Consider the following 22,748-nt stretch of genomic DNA (forward strand, 5'->3'; position numbering starts at 1 on the left):
TGACTGTAGAGTCACTTCAGTCCTAAAATACATAATTCAAACCCCCAAAGATACAAAGGGGAAATGCTTGCTCTTTATTCACTGTCTGAATATTGCATACACAATATTAACAAAAAAAACAAAGAAAACAAACAAAAAAAGGCTTGTAATACCAGTCTCTAATTCTTAGTTGTCTGGAAAATAGCAGGGTGCATTTTTTTGTCGTTTTTTTAAAAAAATCTAGAACTATAGTGGCCCATATTGCAGACCTTCCTCACATCCAAATGAACAAGTCTAGATAGAGTCTCAGCTTAACCCCCATTCAAAAACAAACAAACAAACAAAAAGGAAAGTGAAAGAACAAATGCCTTTTCTGAACATTTGGTGCTCAGTTCCCCAACCGGTTTATATAGAAAGAGCTTCATTCCTGAGATCGCATGAATGAGGCTCACAATCAGAGATGTAATGGGAAATATAATTGACTAGCTGCTGTGAAAATGAGAAAACTATTTACTTTGTACAATAAAGCCAAAGTTGTTCTACCAGTTGCAAAGGCAATGGAGCATTTGCAGTTTGAATTTGTATTCACAGAATCCTTTGATTTTGGGAACTTTTTGCATGTGTTACATAACAACAGGAGTTGCCAGATATTCCACATTTTTCAAATCTAGTCCTTATTTAGTAGTCATAGAACCATGAATTCAGAAATCTGGGGTTTATACTTCTGCTAAAAGACAAAAAAGCTCTGTGGGTTCTGGCTATGAACACATACACACTTTTTTTTTTTCCAGTGTATACCTATAACTCTCTTGGTTTATGCTTTAAAACTATGCTGCTTTTGAGGCAGTTTCTTAATTGCATGAATTAACTATCTAGCATTGATTTTAATTGCTTATTTTATTATCATGGTCTAGTTTTATTCTTATTGTGATGCCTTTAAAATATTAATTTATTAAAATGTAAAAATGAACAATATAATTTTTAAAAATTACCTAAGTATTACATCAATACTGCTTTCCATCCTATGAGCTAAGATACCTTTATCCACAGTAGGAGCTCCTGGTACTACTGTGCAGCTGCTGGTGTCACTTTAGTTCCCGTCTATTGCACCACCTTCTTGAGACTCGCTGAAGTGCTAGTTCAGAGGAGACTGTTCAATACGTGACTTGTAAAAGTAACTTACCTGAAAAGCTTATTCATCTATTCTGAATACATCACTCTGCTGTGCTGTAAAAAAAACTAGTAAAAAATAGATCTGGAGAGTAAGACAGATATGACTGACAAACATGGAGCTGTAAATATATAGGCACTGTAAACTGATGATACATAAGCTACCTCATTTGCATGTGTTGCTGAGAAAATTGTGCAATTTACTTGCACTTGGCTATTCTGAAACATATATAACCTATGGGAGTAGAAAAAAAATATACAATCAGGATGGGATATTCAGATAACTGAAAAGCAAGTTTGACATTTGGAGTATTCAGACTCCATCAGCTTCCACATTCTTAGCAATCTGGGAAAAATTCTGCTTTGAAAAAAAAAGTGCAACTATAATAGGTCAGTTCTGTTGACAGTACATAAAATCTAGAATCAAAGTGCAATGTTACAGAGATTAAAGGATGAAGTAGACATAACTTTGCTTCATTTGTTTTATAGTATTTTCCTATAATCTCAATGCTAGTATTTTATTATTACTTTTGCATCCTGCAATCACATAATTTTAAATAAATGTAAAACAAAAACCACAACTGCAATCACTCAGAAAGTTGTTTGAAGGTACAGGGTTCCAATTTCACTAAGAGGAAGGACTACTTTAATTCCATGTGGACTCAGACCTTGTCTCCAACTACACTTAACAAATAGACCCTAATAAATTTAAAGAACCAAACATCAGTAGAAGCTAATCTTACAATATTGACCAGTTCTCTACTACTGAAATTTGCATTTTCCTAATTCATCTAAAAAAAAAAAAAAATTGGTCCACATACAAAGTAAAATGTGCAAAATTAAGTCTAAGCTGAGCAAACATTGTCCTTTTTATTCAGTTCCAGTTGTAGTGTTCTCTTGGAGGTAAATCATAATGTGTTCTCTCTTCATCTTCAGGTCTACAACCTAATGGCAGACCATAATTGTAATCAACTGTTACAGCTGGTAATCTTTTGCTTTGTTCCATCTCTCTGGAAGTTTCACCTTGAAAAGGTGTTTTTTCATAGTCTATTGAACTATCTTCTTGGTGTGCAGATGAAGATGGATGCATTGTTCGTGAAGAATATGGTGCAAATCTGTTTTTTCCCCTAGTAAATTCATCTGAGGGATGCATTCTTCTATTGTCTTCAGGACAATTTGGTCGATTACTGTAATAAGAACAATAAGAACAGTGAAATCCTTAGAAATAAAACAGATGATTTATTGTTGGTGGCCACCATTAGAAATTCTTGGGTTTATCCCCCAAAATTAAAATCCTCTGTACTGGATGTTACAAACTTGTTTATCTTAAGTTTTCAATTCTAATGATTACAATCATAGCTCTTTACAGTAAGTAATTCTACTGGAAGATGTTTGTTTCAAGTGCTGTTTCTAATTAAAATTCCCTGTCTACTGAAGGTTCCTTTACCTAGGGGCCATTTTTCTTCCTAAGCCAATGTTTTCATTTTTATGAATAATATGTAATAGTAGCTCTCTAGTACATAGGATCAACAGGCAATAATATACTTTCAATTTATACCTCCAGATATTTTAATTATTAATTTTTCTGCAATAGAAGAATCACTCTCCTACAAAATACATATGGAATGATCTAAAAATGCATGTACAATATAAATACCTTTTGGTTTGCATTCTCTTTACTCTCAAGTACCTTACTTACTTGGTAAAATAAGTGGTCTATAAAGCCAATTCAGAACAATCTTTGTCATTTTAAAATCTTCTCCCTCAGTTAACCACAGCTTAATTTAAACTGGAAAGGATCTCTGGAAGTACCTAGAGCCACCTGCTCAAAGTAGGTCTAATTAGATAAGTTTGTGCAGGTGCCATGTCCAGCTGTGTTCTGAGGACACAGACGGAGAGAACGGCCATTTCACAGCTGCTGTGGGCAACCTGTTCCAGTGTCTGACCATCCCTCACAGAAAAACTCATTACCTTGTTGTAGACAGCAATTAAGAGTCAAATATAGCATCTGTATTTTGCTTTCTTGCTTACTGGCAATAGCTGTTCATATTTTGTAGTACCTTAGCTTGAACTGTGCTTGTCATGTCAATGGCTAATATCAGGAAATCTCAAACCATTTCATAATCACAATACAGACGGACCACACATTAGCGATATTATTTGCTCAGTGTTCAGATTTAATGGTTTAAACTGAATTTAGGCAAAAATATTAACATCAATTTTTACAGTGTACAGTTTATGTGTATTTTTTAGTTAGAAAACTGGGGGAATAACAGACTTACCATCAAAAAACAACCTATGAAGCTATGAAATCTGATATTTACCTGTAACTTCTTTCAAAGTCTTCATTATCAGATCCATAATCTCTCTGAAGTGAAGGAGATGAGGGGAAATGAGGTTCTGGTGCATTTTCATGGGAAGAAAAAGACTGAATTCTGCAAATAAGCAAAAGAATCACATGTTAAGAAGATTACAAGTGGTTGTAAGCTTTTGAAAACTATGCATTTATCAAATAAGATAAAAATATTACTTTAAATTAAAATTTACTTAAAATTTTAATTGTATTAATTTAACACGTTGAAATGGTACATGTCATTGTAATGATATAATATCCTCTGTTTCAGCTATACAATGGAAGAGACTAAATCAAACTTCCAACAAATTTGTCAAAGTCCAACAAATATCTGAACTATGTTCTGAAATATTAAAAATATTTTGAAATATTATGTCAGACTCTAATAGGTTTACTAATAAGTGATATATGTATTTGGGAGAATATGATGCATGTTCTAAAGCAAAGAGATTTCTAACAAACTACTAACTCATGAAATAAGCAAATGCAAGTCAAACTTCCTTGTGACATTACTGTTTATCTCTGGCTGAGGGCATAAATAAAATTTCATATCCTCTTCTGTCTTGATTATTGCTTTCTAAATGTAAGTTTCTATACAAAGCAAAGTAAGACAGAGAGTTTTGTTTCAAGCTGTCTCTAAAACAGTAAAGGAAATACATAAGCTTTTAGATTAAAGAAGCACAACCTTCTAATTTAGGAAAGATTGATTTTTCAAAGCTGCAGCACTCCAGCTTACATCAAACCCTTCTGTAAGTAAAAAAAAAAAAGGCAATTAAATGATCATTTTTATATGATTTTAAAAGGATGATTAATTGATTTCAAATTAATTTATTTGGGAAATAAATTAATTTTAAGTTTAATTTAAAAGTGCTGAGGTTTATACTTTTATTCTCCTATTCTGTTCTTACAGCTCAAGAATGCTTTACCTGTCTGAACACCATTCACGTGGCAAGTCATCGTGACCTGGATGACCATGAAAAGGTCTTGGCCTTTGTCCATGCCCTTTATTAACATAATCAAAGTCTTTTAACTGAGTCTGTTCCTGTAAGTTGTCATAGGGCTGATGGTCATGAAAAGGTCTGTGTCTTTGTCCAGTACCTTTATTATCATAATCTTTTAGTTGCACCTCTGCTTGTAAGTCATTGTGAGGCTGGTGATCACTGAAAGGTCTCAACCTCTGCCCACGACCCCTATTAACAAATTCAAAATCCCCTAATTGTGGCTGTATGTCATCATGTGACTGATAGTCATGGTAAGATCTCAGTCTTCGGCCAGGACCTTTGTTGACACGATCTACCTCTTTCAACTGCATCTGAGTCTGAAATTCATCATGAGACTGGTGATCATGGAACACTCTTCGTCTCTGGCCACGGCCTCTGCTACCAAAATCAAAATCCTTTGACTGCCTGTCTTCCTTCAAATCACTGTGAGATGGATGGTCAGGAAAAGATCTATGCCTTTGCCCACGGCCTCTCTTAAATTCAATGTCCCTTGATTGTCTCTCTGCCTGTAAATCCTCATGAAACTGGTGTCCATGAAAAGGCCTCAACTTTTCTCCAGGTCTCTTGTTACTGAAGTCCAAGTCCTTCAGCTGCATGTCTTCTTGATAATCATCATAAAACTGGTGATCAGGAAAGGGTCTTCGCCTCTGTCCTGGTTCTCTATTGCAGTCCCAATTTCTCATCTGCATTGGTGTTCTTAAATCATCCCGAGTCTGATGGTCATGAAGCGGTCTCCGTCTTTGTCCAGGTCCCTTGTTAATAAAATCAAAATCTCTCAACTGCATTTGTCCTTGCAAATCATTGTGAGAGTGGTCATCATAAATTCTTAATCTTTTCCCAGACCTGTAAAGAAGTTTTTGTCTTAAGTATAACATAATATTTTTAAGCGTTACAAGTCATTAATGAACACAAGTTTTTTTAACTAAGGATTGATAAGAAAGACATTGCAAGTGAAATACAGAGGTATCAAAGCTACTAAGAATCCACACTGTAATATTATAAAACTAATCAGTGTCATAGTGGAAACTGTGACAAATGTTTAATTAGAATTCCATAGCACTTGTGAAACAGGCAAAAACAGTGATTTCAAATTAATTAAAAATAATTGCAGATTACTGTAGAATAACAAAGGATAGACAAAGTACGACTCTACATTTTTGCAAGCGAACTAATTACTTATGGACTTCTAATAGCACACATTCATTCTTTATCTTTTCCCTGATTCATCAAATTCTGCAAATATACTTGGCATGAGTAGGCTATATTAATAAAATCTCTTTTAAATTAGAGTATCTATAGTATTTTCAATAAGAAACAATTATCTTTCCCACTATGTGGGTTTTTCTGACTATTAAATCCACGTTTCAGACTATTACCCCTGAAAATCCTCATTTGGGAATCGCTCTACAGGTTCTTCCATTGCATGTGGTGGGGGAATAATATCTTCATCTGAATCCCATACATCCATTCCAAGGTTACTAAGAATAAAAACATCTCACATAAGCTTCCTTTTTTAAAACGTACTATTGAGAAAAAACAAAACAAAACCAACAAAAACCAAAAGAAAAACCACATACAATTCCTCAGTTTAGAATGACAGAATTTTTTTTATGTTAACTTAAATTTACAGATATTTGTAACTTAGCAAATTTTAATCTTGTGCATTTATTTGAGGAAGGGCTGCAGGGAAAGCAAAGAGAATACCTAAGCTTCATAAGCTTGGAATAACATCCTAAAGGATGTGAGACCAGCACTACACCTATTAAAAAATCTGACACAGGACTAACATCATCATGCATGGACTATAAAACAATGATAACAATAATACACATGGCATTCAATTAAACTAAAAATAAATCAGCCAGGTATTATTTTAAAAACCATTTACTCCTACAAGATATCCTTGACACAAATAACTTAGAAAGAGGTAAAGATTAGCTGTCCTTAGGTAAATATTATGAACATGAAATTCTTACACAGCAGGGATACAAGTTCTATGAATAGAGGAGTTGAGAATAATCTTCCACTTTGGTAGTTTTTCCTATACTTTTTTATTCCTAAAACTGCTGTATTTTCTTTTTTTAACATCTGGTTCTACCATGCCAATAGCAGCAGGCAGATCATAGAGGTTATAAATAAATCTTTGAAGTGGCTCCTTTCAGCGTATAACAAGAGAATACAGACTCCATACACTTGTCATAGTATGATAAAACCACACCAACGGTCAACAGTAGTTGTCAGATTAAAAAAAAATCTTTCAAACCATACAAATTCAAAAGATGAACAAAGGCAGTACACTGCATGTTGTGTTATTCATACCAGAAGTCTTGCAATAAATGTGTAGTTGCATACTAAAGGTTTAAGAGGGGGTTAATTTTGACTTGTAACTGGAAGTGAACTTTCCAAAATACCAGTAGACATACTGGAAAATCTTACCCATACAACTAAAGGCTTTTGCTTACCTTCTCATTGGTTGTGTTCTGAGATCTGTGAGATACACAAGACCATCCATGCGATGACCTCTAGCATCACCAAAAGCTAAAGGAATAAAAAAGATACAAGTCTAATGAAACGTGCTCAGACTGAGCCATAAAAATGTGAAAGGCAAGTTTGTGTTCAGCACGAGATGCTGAATTTGAAAGAATTCTAACTTGACACTAAATACTTCAGCAAGCTAGCATCATTGCAGCATTTTTTAGAGCAATTGAAACTAGTAGTGGTGGCAACCTATGACTGAAAACCTTTCAAAGCAAAAGGAAAAAAAAACTATTATAAGCAGCTGAAACAGACTCCTACAATGCTGTCAGTTTGCTAATGCTCAAGCCTTGCCTGGAATATAATCAACAGTCAGATAAAATCATCTATTGGAAGCCAGCACATGAAATAACTCTAAAGATACTAAAATAGAATTGTTGTATCTGCGAATACAATTGCAGTAATTGTGAATTACAAGCCAACATATGCCTTAGTTCACACTGTATAATTACCTTGGATTGCTGCCTCTGGATCCCAGCCTTCAACATCTACAAGATATCTGAAGAAAAATATTATTAGATTATTGTCCCAAAGGGATCTAAGATTAATATAAGAACACTAGATTTTGTGATCATTGACTTTTGTTTTTATACAATCCTTACCTACATATAAGGTAGCCTGTTCTATTAATTCCATTAGTACAGTGAACGCCAATGAGTTTCTCTATCAAAAAGAAAAACAGTCTTTAATAGTTCAGAAAGTGAAATTACTAAAAAAATCAGTGCAAGACAAAAAAAAAAAGCTGTACTTTTCTAGCAAAGTAATGATAAATAGTGCTTGCTATTTACAAAATATCAAGCCTGTACAAGAACAGACAAATTCAGACTTTGTTCTCTTCCTGCTGGATCTCCAGCAGCAGTTAGCTTACTACGTACTTCCAAACCTGAGAAGACTGAGATTAACTCTGCAGAACGTATGAAAAGAGGAGTGATGAGAGGTAAAGTGAAGAAGTAAAGCCAGAACTGCAGTAACAGAAGAAACAGAATAAAATACGGTTTTGAAAGCAAATCTAAACAAGCAAATGCAAAATTGAGAAACTTAACTTACGCATTCTTGTAAAACTTACAAATATGAGAAAATATGCATAATGCCTCTAGTGTCTAGGAGTATGAAATAAACTACTAGAAGAATTCGTTTAAATGGACTAAAAATTTGGATCATTATTGGGATGAACCATAGAGATGAGGAATTTGGGTTCATGCATGGATAAAAGAAGCACTCTAGTGGGTCTCAGTAACCTCTAAATAAATATATTTTTTTCTTTATTTCTTTGCCCCCCTGGCCTAAGCCCCCAGGTTATACTAAGCAGCTAAAGGTGAAAAAGCAGAATAACTTACTATTATTAGGGTGTTTCAAATGAGGTGTTTCCAACAGAAATATGAAAAGACTAATATGGTCATGCAAGGCACTGATAAAACTGCATCCAGACTATCCCCATACAATTCATATATTTCATGAAAATATATTTCATATATTTCATGAAAAAAATGAAAAAAAAATCAAATTGAAATAGAAAAGACTACTATGATGGTCACAAAAAAAGGTCATGAGAAGGGCTCTAGGAAGCTTGTCTTATTTAGTTTGTAAAACCAAATCTGAGATACTGAACATAATAATAATGGGGGTATGGGGAACAGCAATACTTAAGGGCAAAACTGGCATGAGAATAAAGGTATATTAACTGATTGAGAGTTTTAGGCTAGATTTCAGAAGAAAACCTTTAATCATCAGACGAATAAAGTTCTGGTCTTTGAAATGGGACTTCGATAAATTTTTGCATGAGATAAAAATGTAATTGCCACAGAACAGGACAGTCACATTACCATATAAGTTTATTATAAGTTGGTATCCTAACAACTCAGACACTAAAAACCCAACTTCCCAAAAATTTTTTGTAAGAAGAATCCTGAGTAACCTTAGGGGTAATCGAAAACAGACGGCAAGTTACAACGAGTGACTTAATATCAAAATGAAAGTTCTCCCAACTCTCAAGTTACATAAATTCTGCCAAAACTGCCTTACTAGCTGGAACTGCACGTCTTCATCCAGTAACAAATTAGGAATTGGTTCTCTCAATTCTGAGAATCAGAAATAATTAGATTCAAATACAGAGTATTCTTTGTCACACCAGACATCATTAGATCAAAACCAGAAGAAAACCTAATACTTTCCAAGTAACTTCCCTAAGCTAAATAAAAAGAGCAAAGGAAGAACCTACACACCGAATTCCTGAGCAAGGACAAAGACTTCTTCTCACACCTTTTAATTTTCCCACTACTTGAATTCAGCCTCTCATACCTGAGATTTAGGTCAGAGTTCTTTCACAAAACTGAGTTGACCATCCACAGCAAAACCACAGTTACACTCTGCAGTGAAAACTGTGTGTACTTGGGCAGTTAATATCCCTGCTTTCTCACAGAAAAAGCCAAAGTAACCACAGCAAAGAGCATGAAAAAGCGTGAAAGAATGGTTCTCCAATATTGGACAAACAGTTAAAAATTTATTTACCATTTCCTGCGTTTTCCCATAGGAATTTTCTGACCCATTTTTTGAACTGTAGGATAGTAGCATTATCAGGGACTTCAAGTCCAATGGTATAAAGTTTCTTATACTGCACACTTTTAGGTAAATCCTAGTGGCATGAAGAAAAAAAAAAGGTAAAAATAATTGAAGTCTTGCATCAATGAAAAACCTTAAGCAATATCTAACATAATGCCAATGTAAAACAGTAGTTCAAAGAAACCTGAAAATGATCTTGACACAATTCTGTAGAGACATACTCTCAGAAACTACCATTTACATTTCCACCTTAAAGACTGATCTCAAAGAACAGTTTCTACAGAAAACTTATTCATCCCTACTAACAAGGCAGCACATTAGCTGAAGAGCACAGAGTTTTGTAATTCCATTCTAACCCATTTTACAGTTATGAGCAATATTCGTCCTTTCCACCCACAACTGCACATATACTCACATATTCACCACTTAAATGCTTACAGCCCATGCACATTAAAAGATTAACGTTCAGTTATAACACTACTATTTATTCTCTCCTCCAACAGAAGTCTGATTAATGACAATTGTTTGGACCACAACAGTAGAAAATTTCAGATTAGTAAAGTAATTTAAAAGTGTACTCTTTCTTCATGGATGCTAGTGAAGACCAGTAAATAAAGACCCCAGGGATAAATGAGAATGTCTTCAGGGCACAGACTGTGAGCCTTCTGCATCTTTTCTGTGGTGCCTGGCACCAAAGTCTTGATCCATTACTCTGAGTTATCATAAGACAAATAAGTCACAAATCCTCCTAGCTGGGAGAAAGAGTTATTTCCTCTGCAATAAAGCATTTAGTTTATCTTCAAAACACAAAATAAGTATAGATGGCTCACTTGTCTATTCCAATTCAAGGTAAGTAAATGTATAAATACTTTAAAACAAAGGTTGCAGTAACTATTCTGTTATTATGCTTATATTACCTTAACTTCATAGTATCGTGTGGTATATGTTAAATCAATAATTAATCCAAGTTCCACATTTAGGGCTTTCATTGCAGCAATTAAGTCTTTTGGTGTAAACTTCTGGGTTGGGGTAAGCCTCTGGTTAATTGCCTACAATGTAAATAGAAAGATTTTCTTTTTAAGTTCTAATAACAAGACATTTGTAATTCAGCTGCTTAATTAGGACTAGGAAATATCAGTATTCAAAAGAGATGTTTACAGTATCAGAACCATACCCGTGTATCATAAGGATAAAAAAAGGAAGCAAATAAAAAGAAAGCTAGAATTTGTTATGTATTCAGATGAACATGCAAGAAAATGTATGAGAATTTCCACTTGTATGACGTTAACATTATTAAAATAAGCACTAATTTGATAGACACAAAAATCCTGCAAAACGCAGCATGTGTATACTGATCTTTAAGTAACCAAACATCTGCAAAAATTAGAACAGCAAAATCCCCTTTCCCCCAAACATACTTTATCCTGCACAATAACACAAAATTAACAGTGTATTTCACATAAAACATTATGAGTTGCGATACAAGAGTTCATTTCTTTCAAAGGTTTTAACTTTCTCCCCACAAACACTGTGCAGACATTTTTATCCCTACTTCACCTCTTGGCAGAGTGTACTTGCATGTCATTTAGCACTGCGAATTATTAAATAAGACTAAAATATGGTGACTAAGAAAGCTGCGTGTTGGTGGGTAATGAATAAGTAACTTCATTTAATAGAAACAGTGGGAAAAATGTTTACTCACCCTATTGTAGCTGTATTTTTGGAAATGTGTTCTTCACTCTAGGTATGAAAATGCCTCATGTACGCAAGACTGGATTTTCTCTGAATAATGTACTTGTCTGTTGTGAGAGCCTTTTGACATAGGCTCAGCCACAACCAGTAATGACAGTGGCAAAAGATGCAGCAGCCTCGACCACCTCTCAGTTCCTTTATCAACAAGAAATTCAAGCAGACTGGACTCAGAACTAATGGAAAGGAAGGCAGCCACCGACCACATACCTCCTAGATTCACTGATGGTATAGCGTAACTAACCATTACTCCTTTGACTGTACAGACTATAATCTAAGATGCAAGCAAACACTTATCTCAAGTCTGGAAACAGAGACAGGAAACCAAATTAGAGAATAAACAGCAGGACAGTCCTGTCAAAGCTGTTATGCCATCAGGAAGCTTGAACGAAAAAGAGTAGGTAGAAAGCATATAGAAAGTATTCAGTCCTGTGTATTTCAGGTACTGGTGCGCTACTGAAAAAACAGTGGAGGTTGTTGAGGTTCAGACAAAATGAACATGAGTCAGTTATCTCACCACTACTCAGCAGTGACTTGTAGTAAGATCAGAAACTGAACTTGCTAACTTGGACGTGACAATGGTGAATCTGCAAAAGGTCCATGACAGAACATTAAAGAATTATTTTCCTTTACTACATGAAGTCACACAACCTGAGGTGGAATACAATTACAAAAATAAGTTATCTCTGAACATATTGCTTGATTGAATAAACAATTAAATGTGTTACAAAAGGCTGTTTTGAAAGACTGCTCAGTATTCAGTAGTTTAGGTGTTTAACTGGGCTTGAGAACGTGAGAAATTTTTATCAATTCTAAAATCCTTCTAATGGCATGGGGAAGAACTTGCTCAGTCCTACTGTACTGCAATGTTACTTTTAGCATTACAGTGATGATCTGCAAGGAAGGACAGAAAATCCTTCCAAGTAAACCCATGATCTTAAAGCCTTTACTATCAGCACATCTTCTGCTAAAACAATAACCACTGAGTCTTGAAATGCTGAACATGCTTTTTCAACACATTTTTGAATTTTTTCAGTTTTTCAAAAAATGCCTTTTCCCTTTGGGTAAAATCACCAATCATTGATTTCTTAATGGGCAACAGAGGGAACCTGCTGCATATTTACAAGTCTGTTCCACTAATTTAGCAATACAACTTCTGACAGACTATGACCAATCAGTTCTTCAGCATTTTCAGATCGGTATACTGACCTCCACCATATTTGCAAAGACATCAGAGTTTAGCAAGTTACACATTTTATGTGTATTCTGCCACAAACCGCATGAGCATCAAGCACAGGGTCTCTGGCAGACTCGTCATTTCAGTGTCTTGCATAGTTGAGACTGAAAAAACCGAAGGGACAGAAATGTTACTGACTTTGCTTTCTTGGGTACCAGACTTTATATCTGGCCAAGTTCAAAGGGAGCTTCACAGAACAGGGATCTGTGCCTCAGTGAGATCATTAGGACTGGACGTGAGCAACACACTGGAGTGCCTACTTGTGATATATTGCTATGAACACTCCCTGAGAATGTCTGCCCTTTTTGTGATCTCTGTCGGAGCTCCTTCCAGGCCACCATAGGAGCTACAGGGAAACAGCAAAGTTAGCAATGAAGTATTTTCCTCTGAAATCTGGAGTGACAGGGAACTGGAAATACATGCACTGATCAAATCCTGCCTATTACAGTATATCTATGCAAAAAAATGGATGCTGGATCAAGTGGAATTACAGGAGCTCATGATGCAAAAAATCCTCTCTCAAATACCCCAATACTAAAGAAGCTAATTATAAATCCACTGAATTTTATATTCACTGCTAGATCTGTCCACTGGTAGTCTTTGGTAGAAAGACATATAGCTATTGTACTATGCACCAGGACCATGGAGAACATGACAAATGTCAAGTATGAGATTTGTGGCATCAAAGGAACCAAACCATCAGACTAAAGCTGTAAAAGCAGCTGCAGGAAGCAAACCCTGCAAGCATTCCACTTCAGCTGTTGTTGATAAAAGTGAACTGAATGGTGACTGAAAATGTAATGGGCATTAAGATACCTGAAGAACCAAATTTTTTGTATATGAATATTAGAGTGCAATCTGTAGACAGCAGCTTAGACAGCATATTTAATCTTAACTGCTATGGTTATGTCTAACCACTGAACTTTAAGAGTGTAGAAACTTTTATTTCCTCTTTATCTGAAGCAAGGACTTGTAAGAGTTAATTTATACGTTTGCCCTAATTTGCCCAAATTTGTTGTATGCCTCAATCTACCAAAGAACTGAAGAGTCTAAAAAAGAGACTCCACATTTTGTATTGCTACAAAGAAGTAAAAGATGTGATTCAGCATATTTAACAGATTAAGATGGCATTCCATGTTAGTAAGGATCTAAAGGAAGTATTAGCACATTAATAAATCTATGAAGTCTTCTTTTTTTTAAATACACTGCACTCCTCCAGATCACTGAAGCTTTTTTATTTATTACATTTGTAATGTGAATCTATAATTTTAGAAGTCCTGCAGTGGCTGCTATCATTTAGTGAGTGTTTGATTCCTGTAATATTGTATTTTGGCTTACATTGCCCTAGATTGTTATTCAAATCATAATCCCTTCCATATGATTTTCTTATAACAGTCACGAAAAGATGCTAAATGAAATCATGGATTTAGGCCACTTAATAGTGACCAAATGAATCATGCTGAATAATTAGAGACTTTATGATTTGTAAAAGATAAATAAAAGGTAACATCAAATCAAAATTTTAAAAGAAAGAGAAAAAAATGTAGAATATGATGTAAAAAAGCCACTAGCAGATGACTGGAAGGGCTAAATCTGAATAAATTATTTTTCATAAAACTTTCCTGAAGTTCATATGAATATTCATTTTATTTTTCATTATTTTTGCACTGTGTCTAATAGAGTTAATCTGTAGTTACTTTTTATACATACCCCTTTTAAAGGTACTTTGAATGCAATAAATCTTGTTCCTGGTATAGGCTGTCCAACTGGTGTCAAACTCCGCCATCTGTAATGAAACAAATATTTATTTTTAAATTATTTCAAATTATGTGATTTAACAGAAGACACCTGCAGCTTCATGTAAAACTTTGTTTTTCTTTTAAAAATATACTTGCTCTTAGGATTAAAACTTCAGTAAAACAAAGCACATAAAAATTAGGCTCCTTTAAAATTATAACAGCAGTTATTTCAAACTATATGAAGTAGCTTACAAATATCAGGCAATCTGGTGCCATACTGCACAGAGTTTGAATATAACAGTTATTTCAAACTTTTCCAATCAGAAAGATACAAGAGTTATCTTTTTCTCTATGATAGGCCATTTAGCTACCAGCATATTATACAGATTTAGGTTACCAAACAGCAGGATCCAATGGTTCCTAAAATTCCTTGACCACATAAGCAACCAATCATAACTGATGTGCACAAGTTAGAAAAAAATGACCAATTAAATCCTGATAAGTAAAATATTTTTTTAAAAAAATCTTCCATTAGTAGCCTGCCTGTTTCACCACGAAACTAAGATATTTCTAGAATAAGTATAAAATTATGTTATAATATATTTGAATAAAATTAATAGATTAGCAGAATTTTGGGATAAAGTAAACACAGAGGTGCCTAGAATATGCTGGAAGAATATCAACAGAATATTGCTACAGCACTGATAAGGGCAGAAGCTTATTTAGCACACTATCCAGCTTAAATGAAGTTCAAGTTTAAAGTCTGGAGCCATAATAAACCAAATCTTTATTACCATAAACCATCTAATCTCCATTATCATAGAGCACTACCACAAAGAAAACAGTTTTTAGAGACAATGTGCATGATTGCTCTTATCATACAGTAGAATTACGTCCCCAAATCTGCAATTATTCCATTAGGTGGTTTCAAGGTATCACCAGGACATTTGAAAACAGTCTTTTTCCTTTCTTCAACTTCTAAAAAATTCTTCCCTCAAAATGGTAGGACAGCATTTACACACAAGTAGCACCAATATAAAGCATAGCAGATGGGTACGGTTCAATAGCTAAAAAACTATTATTATATTATAGTTGGTGGAAATTTTTCAACTTGGCTGAATCAAAAAAAGTTGTCATATGAGCATATAAATCATTTATTTGACAATGAAATCCAAAGTTTACTTTTAATGAAAATACAAAGCTTCTAGATTTTGCAAATGTGTTTAATTTGTAATGTGCTTCTTTTTCAAAGAAACATTCTTGACTGCACTTTCTCTTGGTACTTTGAAAAATATTCCATCACACCAAAACTTAGCAAAAATTCCCTACTAATATGAAGGTCTGTTACAACACCCAAAATACTAGTAATTGTAAAACTACACACAACTGGCATTCACAAATCCTACACTGTACTGAAAAAACTCTTGATGTATCACATCTCAGAGATTTCAGGATTTTTAGAAAGTATAAAAAACTTTATCTGAAGAGGAAAACAAGTTAGTGAGCAGATCAACTTTACCTTCAGAGAGGTAACTTACTAAATGTATGACTTTTATTTCTCCTCCTCATGTGAGAACAGATTGTCACTATGACCTCAGAGGATGCAGCTGGATGAATTAAAATCTACACAGCCTTTTTGTGTTTTCAGCTTGTACTTCCACTATTAAAATACAAAACATTTTCCTAAGATTCTTTAACACCGGTGCCCATTAACTTACAGTTTTCTGAATTAATGTTTAAATTAATCTCTCCCTTTAAATGGAATATCCAACAGCTTTTAGATTCCTTTCTGATTTCCATAAAACCACATCATTTGTGAAATAAACTGAATACTATACAGAATATTAAATACTGTGTATTTTGCTTTGTTCACAATTTCCATATGGGACTGTAACAAAAACTACATGTTGTCTGGATAAACTCTGTGAAATATCCACAATTACACTTGCCATAGTATACAAATAATGTTACCATTCGTAGATGCTTGGAAGTAGCAAAGGAAACACTTACAGCATGGTGACTGTAAGCATAATTGATACTAAAAAAATAATGTAACAATATACTTTAATGTCTTTAGCACTAACTTATCTTTTTTGTCTTCATCATGAGCTAAAGAACAGACTGAGGCTAACAATATAGACATATAGATGCTTAGTTTAATGGATAACAAATGGAATAACAAGAGAAATAACATCTCATCCTTAGGAAAGCTGTTGCAAACAGCTGTCACATAGAAGACAGACACAAGGTGAGAAGGTATAAGGGCTAGCTAGAGATTAAACTACTGACAGGTGTTTGCAGTAAAACCTTTTACTAAATTCCAAATTATTGCAAGACCTTTGTATCTCATGATTGCAATGAGGGAACAAGTCTTCTACTTCATCTGTTCCCTTAGCTTAGGATAGTTACATACAGGCAAAAAAAAAAACAAACCCACATTCTTAATCACCATAGTTTGAAAAGCAGTGCTCAAAAAGTTACACATCATGTATGACAGAGGAAAAGTGTCTAACTTGATAAGACTTCCCAAGTGAATTTTCAGGCTTGTAAACTTTGGAGTCTGGCAGTTGCAGATTAGTTGTAAAATATGCAAACAAATATCTGAGACTATGTTCCGTTTATCCTAGTTTAAGATAGATAAATTGTATATGAAGCAATTAACATAATAAACAGTGTAAATGGACAGAAAATATTACCAAAGATAACAAAAACTACAACATAATGAAACACCTTAGTTGCAAGAAGTGCTCGGTTAAAAAAAAGAGGAAACAAAACATACAAAAAGACTGTGAAATCTGCCCTGTGCATAGTTTAATTTTATCTCATTCACTTCCTCTTAGAAAGGCACTAAATGCATAAACCATAGTTACATGTACATTTAATATGAACTAGTGTTAAAATTCATGAAGAAGTCGAGTTTTAACACCAGCTCCTGTGTCTTGCTCATTTTAATAACTCTGGAAATTACATATTGTGATTTAAAACAAGAAAATGCTCTTCCTGCTTTTGCTCTTAAACTTCCAAATAGAATTAGAAAATGGGTTGTACCTAGACATACGGAAACAAGTGCTGCAAATGCCATCATAGAAATAAAACAGGAATGCAGTATATTTTCTCCAACCTAGTTCAATTACTCTTTGATGTTGCCTCTACCAATAAAATGTACAAAATGCTTTACAAAATTAGGATTTAATCTGATAGCAAGCCATATTCACATATACATGTTTAGAAACATTGTGAAGGAAAGCATAAGTAAAAAAATCCCAACGACAAAAGACCAATTACCTTAGGTAGTAAGACCATTTAAAAGATGCCATAAATTACAAAATTCAGATTTTTTTAACCTGCTTTCTCTTGGAAAACCACCGTGATTATCATAAATATGAGCAATGATGAGCCAGTAAGAAATCATTTTTTAAAAGCTTAAAAATATTATTTTTTTTAACTAGCAATATAACAAAGACTTCGTAAAAATTCTGAACTTTTTTCAGATTAAGAGATCGACAGAACAATGCACCAGGATTCTGTAGCTTGTTGTCAGACCTTAATAAACTTGAGGTTTTATTCTCCTGTTTTTAAAGCCATCTAAATCCACCCAGAAAAAAATCTGCAAAATCAGCAACAAACTCAAAAGCTGCTGACAGTGCTATGGTAGAAAATGAGCAGAAGTGACTCCTCATCAGAAAATATAAAAGGTACATGTTCCACTTTATCTTTAAAATGATATTTTAAACAAAAATTCCAGCATACTGTTGCATAACTAAAAATTATCTCAAATTAAACCCAGCAGATTGAAATTAAGTACTTAAGAGAGACAGCACTTAAAAAAAAGTGACATGGACTACACACAGATCAAGACCTGAAAATCAACAAAACATATACATTAACAAATTATTTAACTATTTAGCTTTTGCACTTCCCACTTTCCTATCATGTTTTGTCTTCATCGCTCCCCAACTACCATGAATTATTTTAAAACACAGGCAGATTTTTGCTTGCTGTTTTAAACAACAGAAACACTCCTTGGTTGAGAAAACGTGTTAAAATCAAACTAAAAATATTGTTCTCCTTTCCCTCTGAAATGTCTGTGATGCTTGAATGGCTTCTAGTTAAATAAATAAGTGGAATTATTATTGATACTACAGCTAATCTGTTAGAGGTTTTTGAGCCTGTTTTACATGAAAATATATTACACTGCTTATCTCTTTTTATTTAAATGAAAAGAAATCATGTTTTATTGTCTTTTACTTTCATCTTAAAAATCAAGAATTATTCAGTAAAACAACAGAAAAGAAACTAGCTTCATGCATCCCAGTAAAAGTTTATGAGCTATGTGATCTAGATTAAGCTATGAATCTAGTAGCAAAATCTTTTGGAACAGCAACAACCAGTGAAATGGCTGCTGTTCAAGGACAAGAGAAAAAACCAAACAGCAATAAACTTAGAAAAACACTTTTAAAAACCAAGCAGCTTCAAGACCAATCAAATGAGGATCATCAACAGGGCCGGCGTAGCAGCATCCAGCTTCACATGGGCTAACAGAAGTCATTATAGAAATGCCCAGAATAAAGGGAGGCTTACAGTAAATTTGAGTAAGGCAAAGTGTAGCATTCATCCTGAAACCTCTTTAGTTAAGCTAAAAGGTATGTTGAAAACCAAGATAATAATCCAGGCAAAGAACATTCAGTCCACCTTCTCCTCTCACTGCTGGAACAAAGATGGTGCAAACAGCATCAGATCAAATGTTCTGGGCTAGGGCTGAGTGACAGGGACACAGAAACACGATTAGGACAAGAAGAACAAGGTACAAGACTGGTAGTGCAGATCCACCGCTAACACTGACAATTAATACCACTTTAATATAACCTAAGGTGCCGAGTACAGTCAAAGAGCTGATATCTAGCAAGGTTTTGCAGTGCTATAGCACAACCCTTACATAAAGGCAACTTCAAAGACACTGCAGACACAGCGTTGTAAAAGGCGATAGTATTAGCTGACCAGTTAAAAATAATCACCATTTCTTGTTTAGTTGCACTATACCTAGCTACTTTTAATTGAACTGAAACCTCAAATTTATTGTATTGCTTTAACTAGCATGGTGACATTTAGATTAAAACTATTATAAACCGTACAAAGAATTGAGGCAGTAACAGAAAGACAATCTTTTAAAATGTCTATATGTAGTGTGACTTTCTTTTGTTTATCTACTACAGTGTTTCTCTTGCACTATCATTAAAAACAAAAGAGTTACTGTTAGATTTATTGCTATTACAATACTGATATGATTCAAGTGGTACTTCCATAGCACGCTAGCGTCTAGACTGGTCCATTTGCTCTAGTGTACCACAATCTCATTTCTACCAACAGTGATTTCTGGGGCCAGTAAATTGCATGTGCAGGATCACCTAGCTCAAAATTAGTTTTCCTTAACTCCTCTTCCAGGGTTCACTGCTATTTTCTTCCCAGTCACCTAAACTAATTTACAGTGAAAAACTACAATATTCTGTGCTAGCACAAGAATTACATCAATATACTGCTGCATGAGATTGGGAGACTGACAATTCCTTAAACTCCTTTACTGCCAAAATCCCAATACTGTTGATGTCTAGCCTGATTTGTTAATAGTACGGAAAAGCGAGTATCTGGAGAAGCTCAAAGCACTTCAGTATCATGAGCTTTGTCACATGGTAACACTAACTTTATAACCAATTCCTCCACAGTAGATGTTTCTCTCCCTGAACGATAAATAGGTATTAATTTCCAATCATAGAAGCCAAAAGTACAGTCCACTGCTTCTTCTATACTTAAGAGAAGAAATGCACGCAGCCTGAAAGCTGCTCCAGTTCAAATGCTGGGGTAAAAAGGAATGAGAAATGAGCACCCAATTCTAAAAGTTTTACTAATAGTTTCCAAGTATGAAGAAAACAAGGAAGACAATTATTCTTTCAGGCTCTCTGCATCACTGTTTGCAAACCTAACCCACTTTAGCTCAGTATTGTCCAACTTTTAACAGAAATTTCACAGAAAGTTTTAGAGAAAAACATGCTTAAATACCTTTTCTAAATTTTAATCCCCAAGTTTGTCAGCTATGAAAAACACTTTAAAGTTTCTTTAAGTTATTTTTAAGTGTTTGTTCATCACTTTTAGGAAAAGCATACTTTGCAGGAAATGCTTTTTGTATTTTATTGCTCCTCCCAATAATGTTCTTAATAAACTTATCTCTTCCCCTGAAACCAGGAAAATGTCAACCCTTCCTCAAATAATGTGTAAACTGCAAGTTATTGCCATGTTACAGGGTGCCTTTATATCTCAGCACACCCTCCTATCCAGGAAGTTTGTACATGTACATTGTAACACATCCATTGAACTTCCAAACTTGTACTTCCTTCTTTTTTTCTTTTTTTTTCAGTAGAGCTGGAGAATAGAACTGTCTGCTTTAAATGACATCATTCTGTGGTCCTCATATGCACTCCCAATCAAGTAATCAGAAAGCCCATATAGTGCATTTGGGGGTCTTTATTTTTGCTGATAAAACATTTTTGTTGTCCTCTTGCTAAAAACAAAAATGCAGGATGTTTCTGGACCCAAATCCATTAAAATAGTCCTTGATGACATGCATCCAAATACCTCCTCCCATCTTATTAGCTCTTCCTCCACTCCTGGTTGTAAACATCTGAGTAGTCTGAAGGATGGACTATTCTCCCATTTCCCCAGTACATATACACCTGGGGTGAAGGAGATTAGGAAGAAGGGACTGTGTTTGACTGATGAAGTGTTCACAAACAGGCTGGAGCATTATACTCACCTGGGGGATGAAGGGCTGTGTTGTTCCTGTCTTGGAGAAGATACCTACCTTACCTGGCTGCAGGTGGTGAAGATGCTTGTGGCAAGAAAGCACCTGGGGCAGTCAGCACCCCTTCTCTGTAGGCAGGATTATGCCTGCTCCTGCCTCATGCTTAGTGTGAGGCATACTTACCCATCAGGGATAGTATTCTTCTTTACCATGCTGAAAGCAGGAGCAGGCAGAGCAGGAGACAGCGGTGAAAGTGGGCACTGCAGCAGAGGAGAGAGAACCGCGCAGTTAACACGGTGCTAACCTTTCTCTATCAGTGGGCCTCCTCACAGGGCTGACTCTCAAGTATTATAAAATAAACCATTCAGCTGGGGCTTGAAGCCATCCTGAACAAGTCCTGCAGCTTGCAAGCTAGCCTATTTTCTCCACGGATACAGTAAAACAAGTTGGAAAAAAACCCAACTCACTTCTCCTCTCCAGGAGACCAAGAGAAACAGAGAGGAGAGGCAGCAGGTTTCTCTAACTCTAGCAGCAGCACTGCAGGGATGAAGATGCTCTGGCAGCCCCTTCTGTCCCTCTCCTGTGGCTCGGGGCAGCTGCTCTGCCCTTGTGCTCCCACAGCTACATTTTTCTCAACGAGAAGAAACTTCAGGCAGCTGCAAGAGGCGAGGCCGGCCCCTCAACAAGGGAAGGACCATTCCCTGCCCCACTTTAACCTTGGCGGGTCCGGTCCCGCTGGATCCCGGGCGCTGCCAGCACCCGCCGACCTCAGCTGGGCCAGGGCAGGGAGGAGAGGGGAGTGGGGGGCTGCCCCCCGCCGCGTAGGGCCCATGGCCGCCGCCGCATAGAAGACTCCTCTGAGGCCGGGGTGCGGCTCCCTCCTCAACCCGCTTGGCCCCGCGAACGCAGGGAATCCCGGGCAGGACCGCCCCCGAGGCCTGTCGGGGCGCTCTCGTAGCGGGAGGTGATTGAGCTCCGGGGAGGGAAAAAGAAGCGGGGCGGGGGCAGGTCGCGGCCTGGCTGCCGGGGGCCGGGCAGTCGGCTGTCGGAGCGGGCGTGGGTGGCAGCAGGGGTCGGTAACAGGGAAGGGCCCGTGGGGCGGGGAGGAGCGGGGCTGCGGACGGCCCGTACCCTGACAGGATTTCCCTCGCAGAGGAAGGTTGCTGCGAGACAGCGCGTTCCCGAAACGGTCTCGACTGCGCCTGCGCGGCAGCCAGCCGGCTGCCCGGGAGGGAGGAGTGCGCGTGCGCGGCGGCTGCCGGTCGATGAACGGGGGCACCGCTGCACAGCGTGCGATGAGCTGCCGGCCAATAGGACGCGAGCTGCTCCTGCGCGTGCGCGGCGAGCCCGTGAGTGAAGGGGGCACGCGCCGGGGCGCATGCGTGCTCGGTGGGGCGGGGGGAGGGACTGGGGCGCACGCGCAGCGGCTGGTGGCGGGAAGTGTGTTCGGGTGCCGTTGCGGGTGTCGTGGGGGCGGCGTGTCGGCGGACGGGCTGCTGGGGTGCGGCTGCTACGGCAACCGGTGAGGGGTCCCGCGGGTGGAAAAGGGCGAGTGCGCTTTTTCTCGGTGCGAGGTTTCGTGTCAGGTGAAGCCCTGGAGCGCTGAGATGTCGGGAGCTCAGCGGTGCTGTGT

The 22,748-nt window shown here is 36.5% G+C and overlaps 1 protein-coding gene across 1 annotated transcript; it reads right to left on the bottom strand.

Annotated features, from left to right (window-relative positions):
- Positions 1-1,638: 1,638 nt before the first annotated feature.
- LOC308042650 (uncharacterized protein) lies at positions 1,639-21,947 on the bottom strand (the record flags this gene model as incomplete). The annotated part of the gene is made up of 11 exons (XM_080348237.1): positions 1,639-2,336; positions 3,474-3,584; positions 4,429-5,346; positions 5,880-5,981; positions 6,966-7,041; positions 7,641-7,701; positions 9,061-9,116; positions 9,547-9,670; positions 10,515-10,646; positions 14,294-14,369; positions 21,832-21,947. The coding sequence occupies 11 exons, from the start codon at positions 21,945-21,947 to the stop codon at positions 2,024-2,026; spliced, it is 2,085 nt and encodes a 694-aa protein (XP_080204363.1). The 3' UTR covers positions 1,639-2,023.
- Between the last annotated feature and the right edge of the window lie 801 nt (positions 21,948-22,748).

Source organism: Nesoenas mayeri, assembly GCF_963082525.1.
Source record: "Nesoenas mayeri genome assembly, chromosome: 7".
Lineage (NCBI taxonomy): Eukaryota > Metazoa > Chordata > Aves > Columbiformes > Columbidae > Nesoenas > Nesoenas mayeri.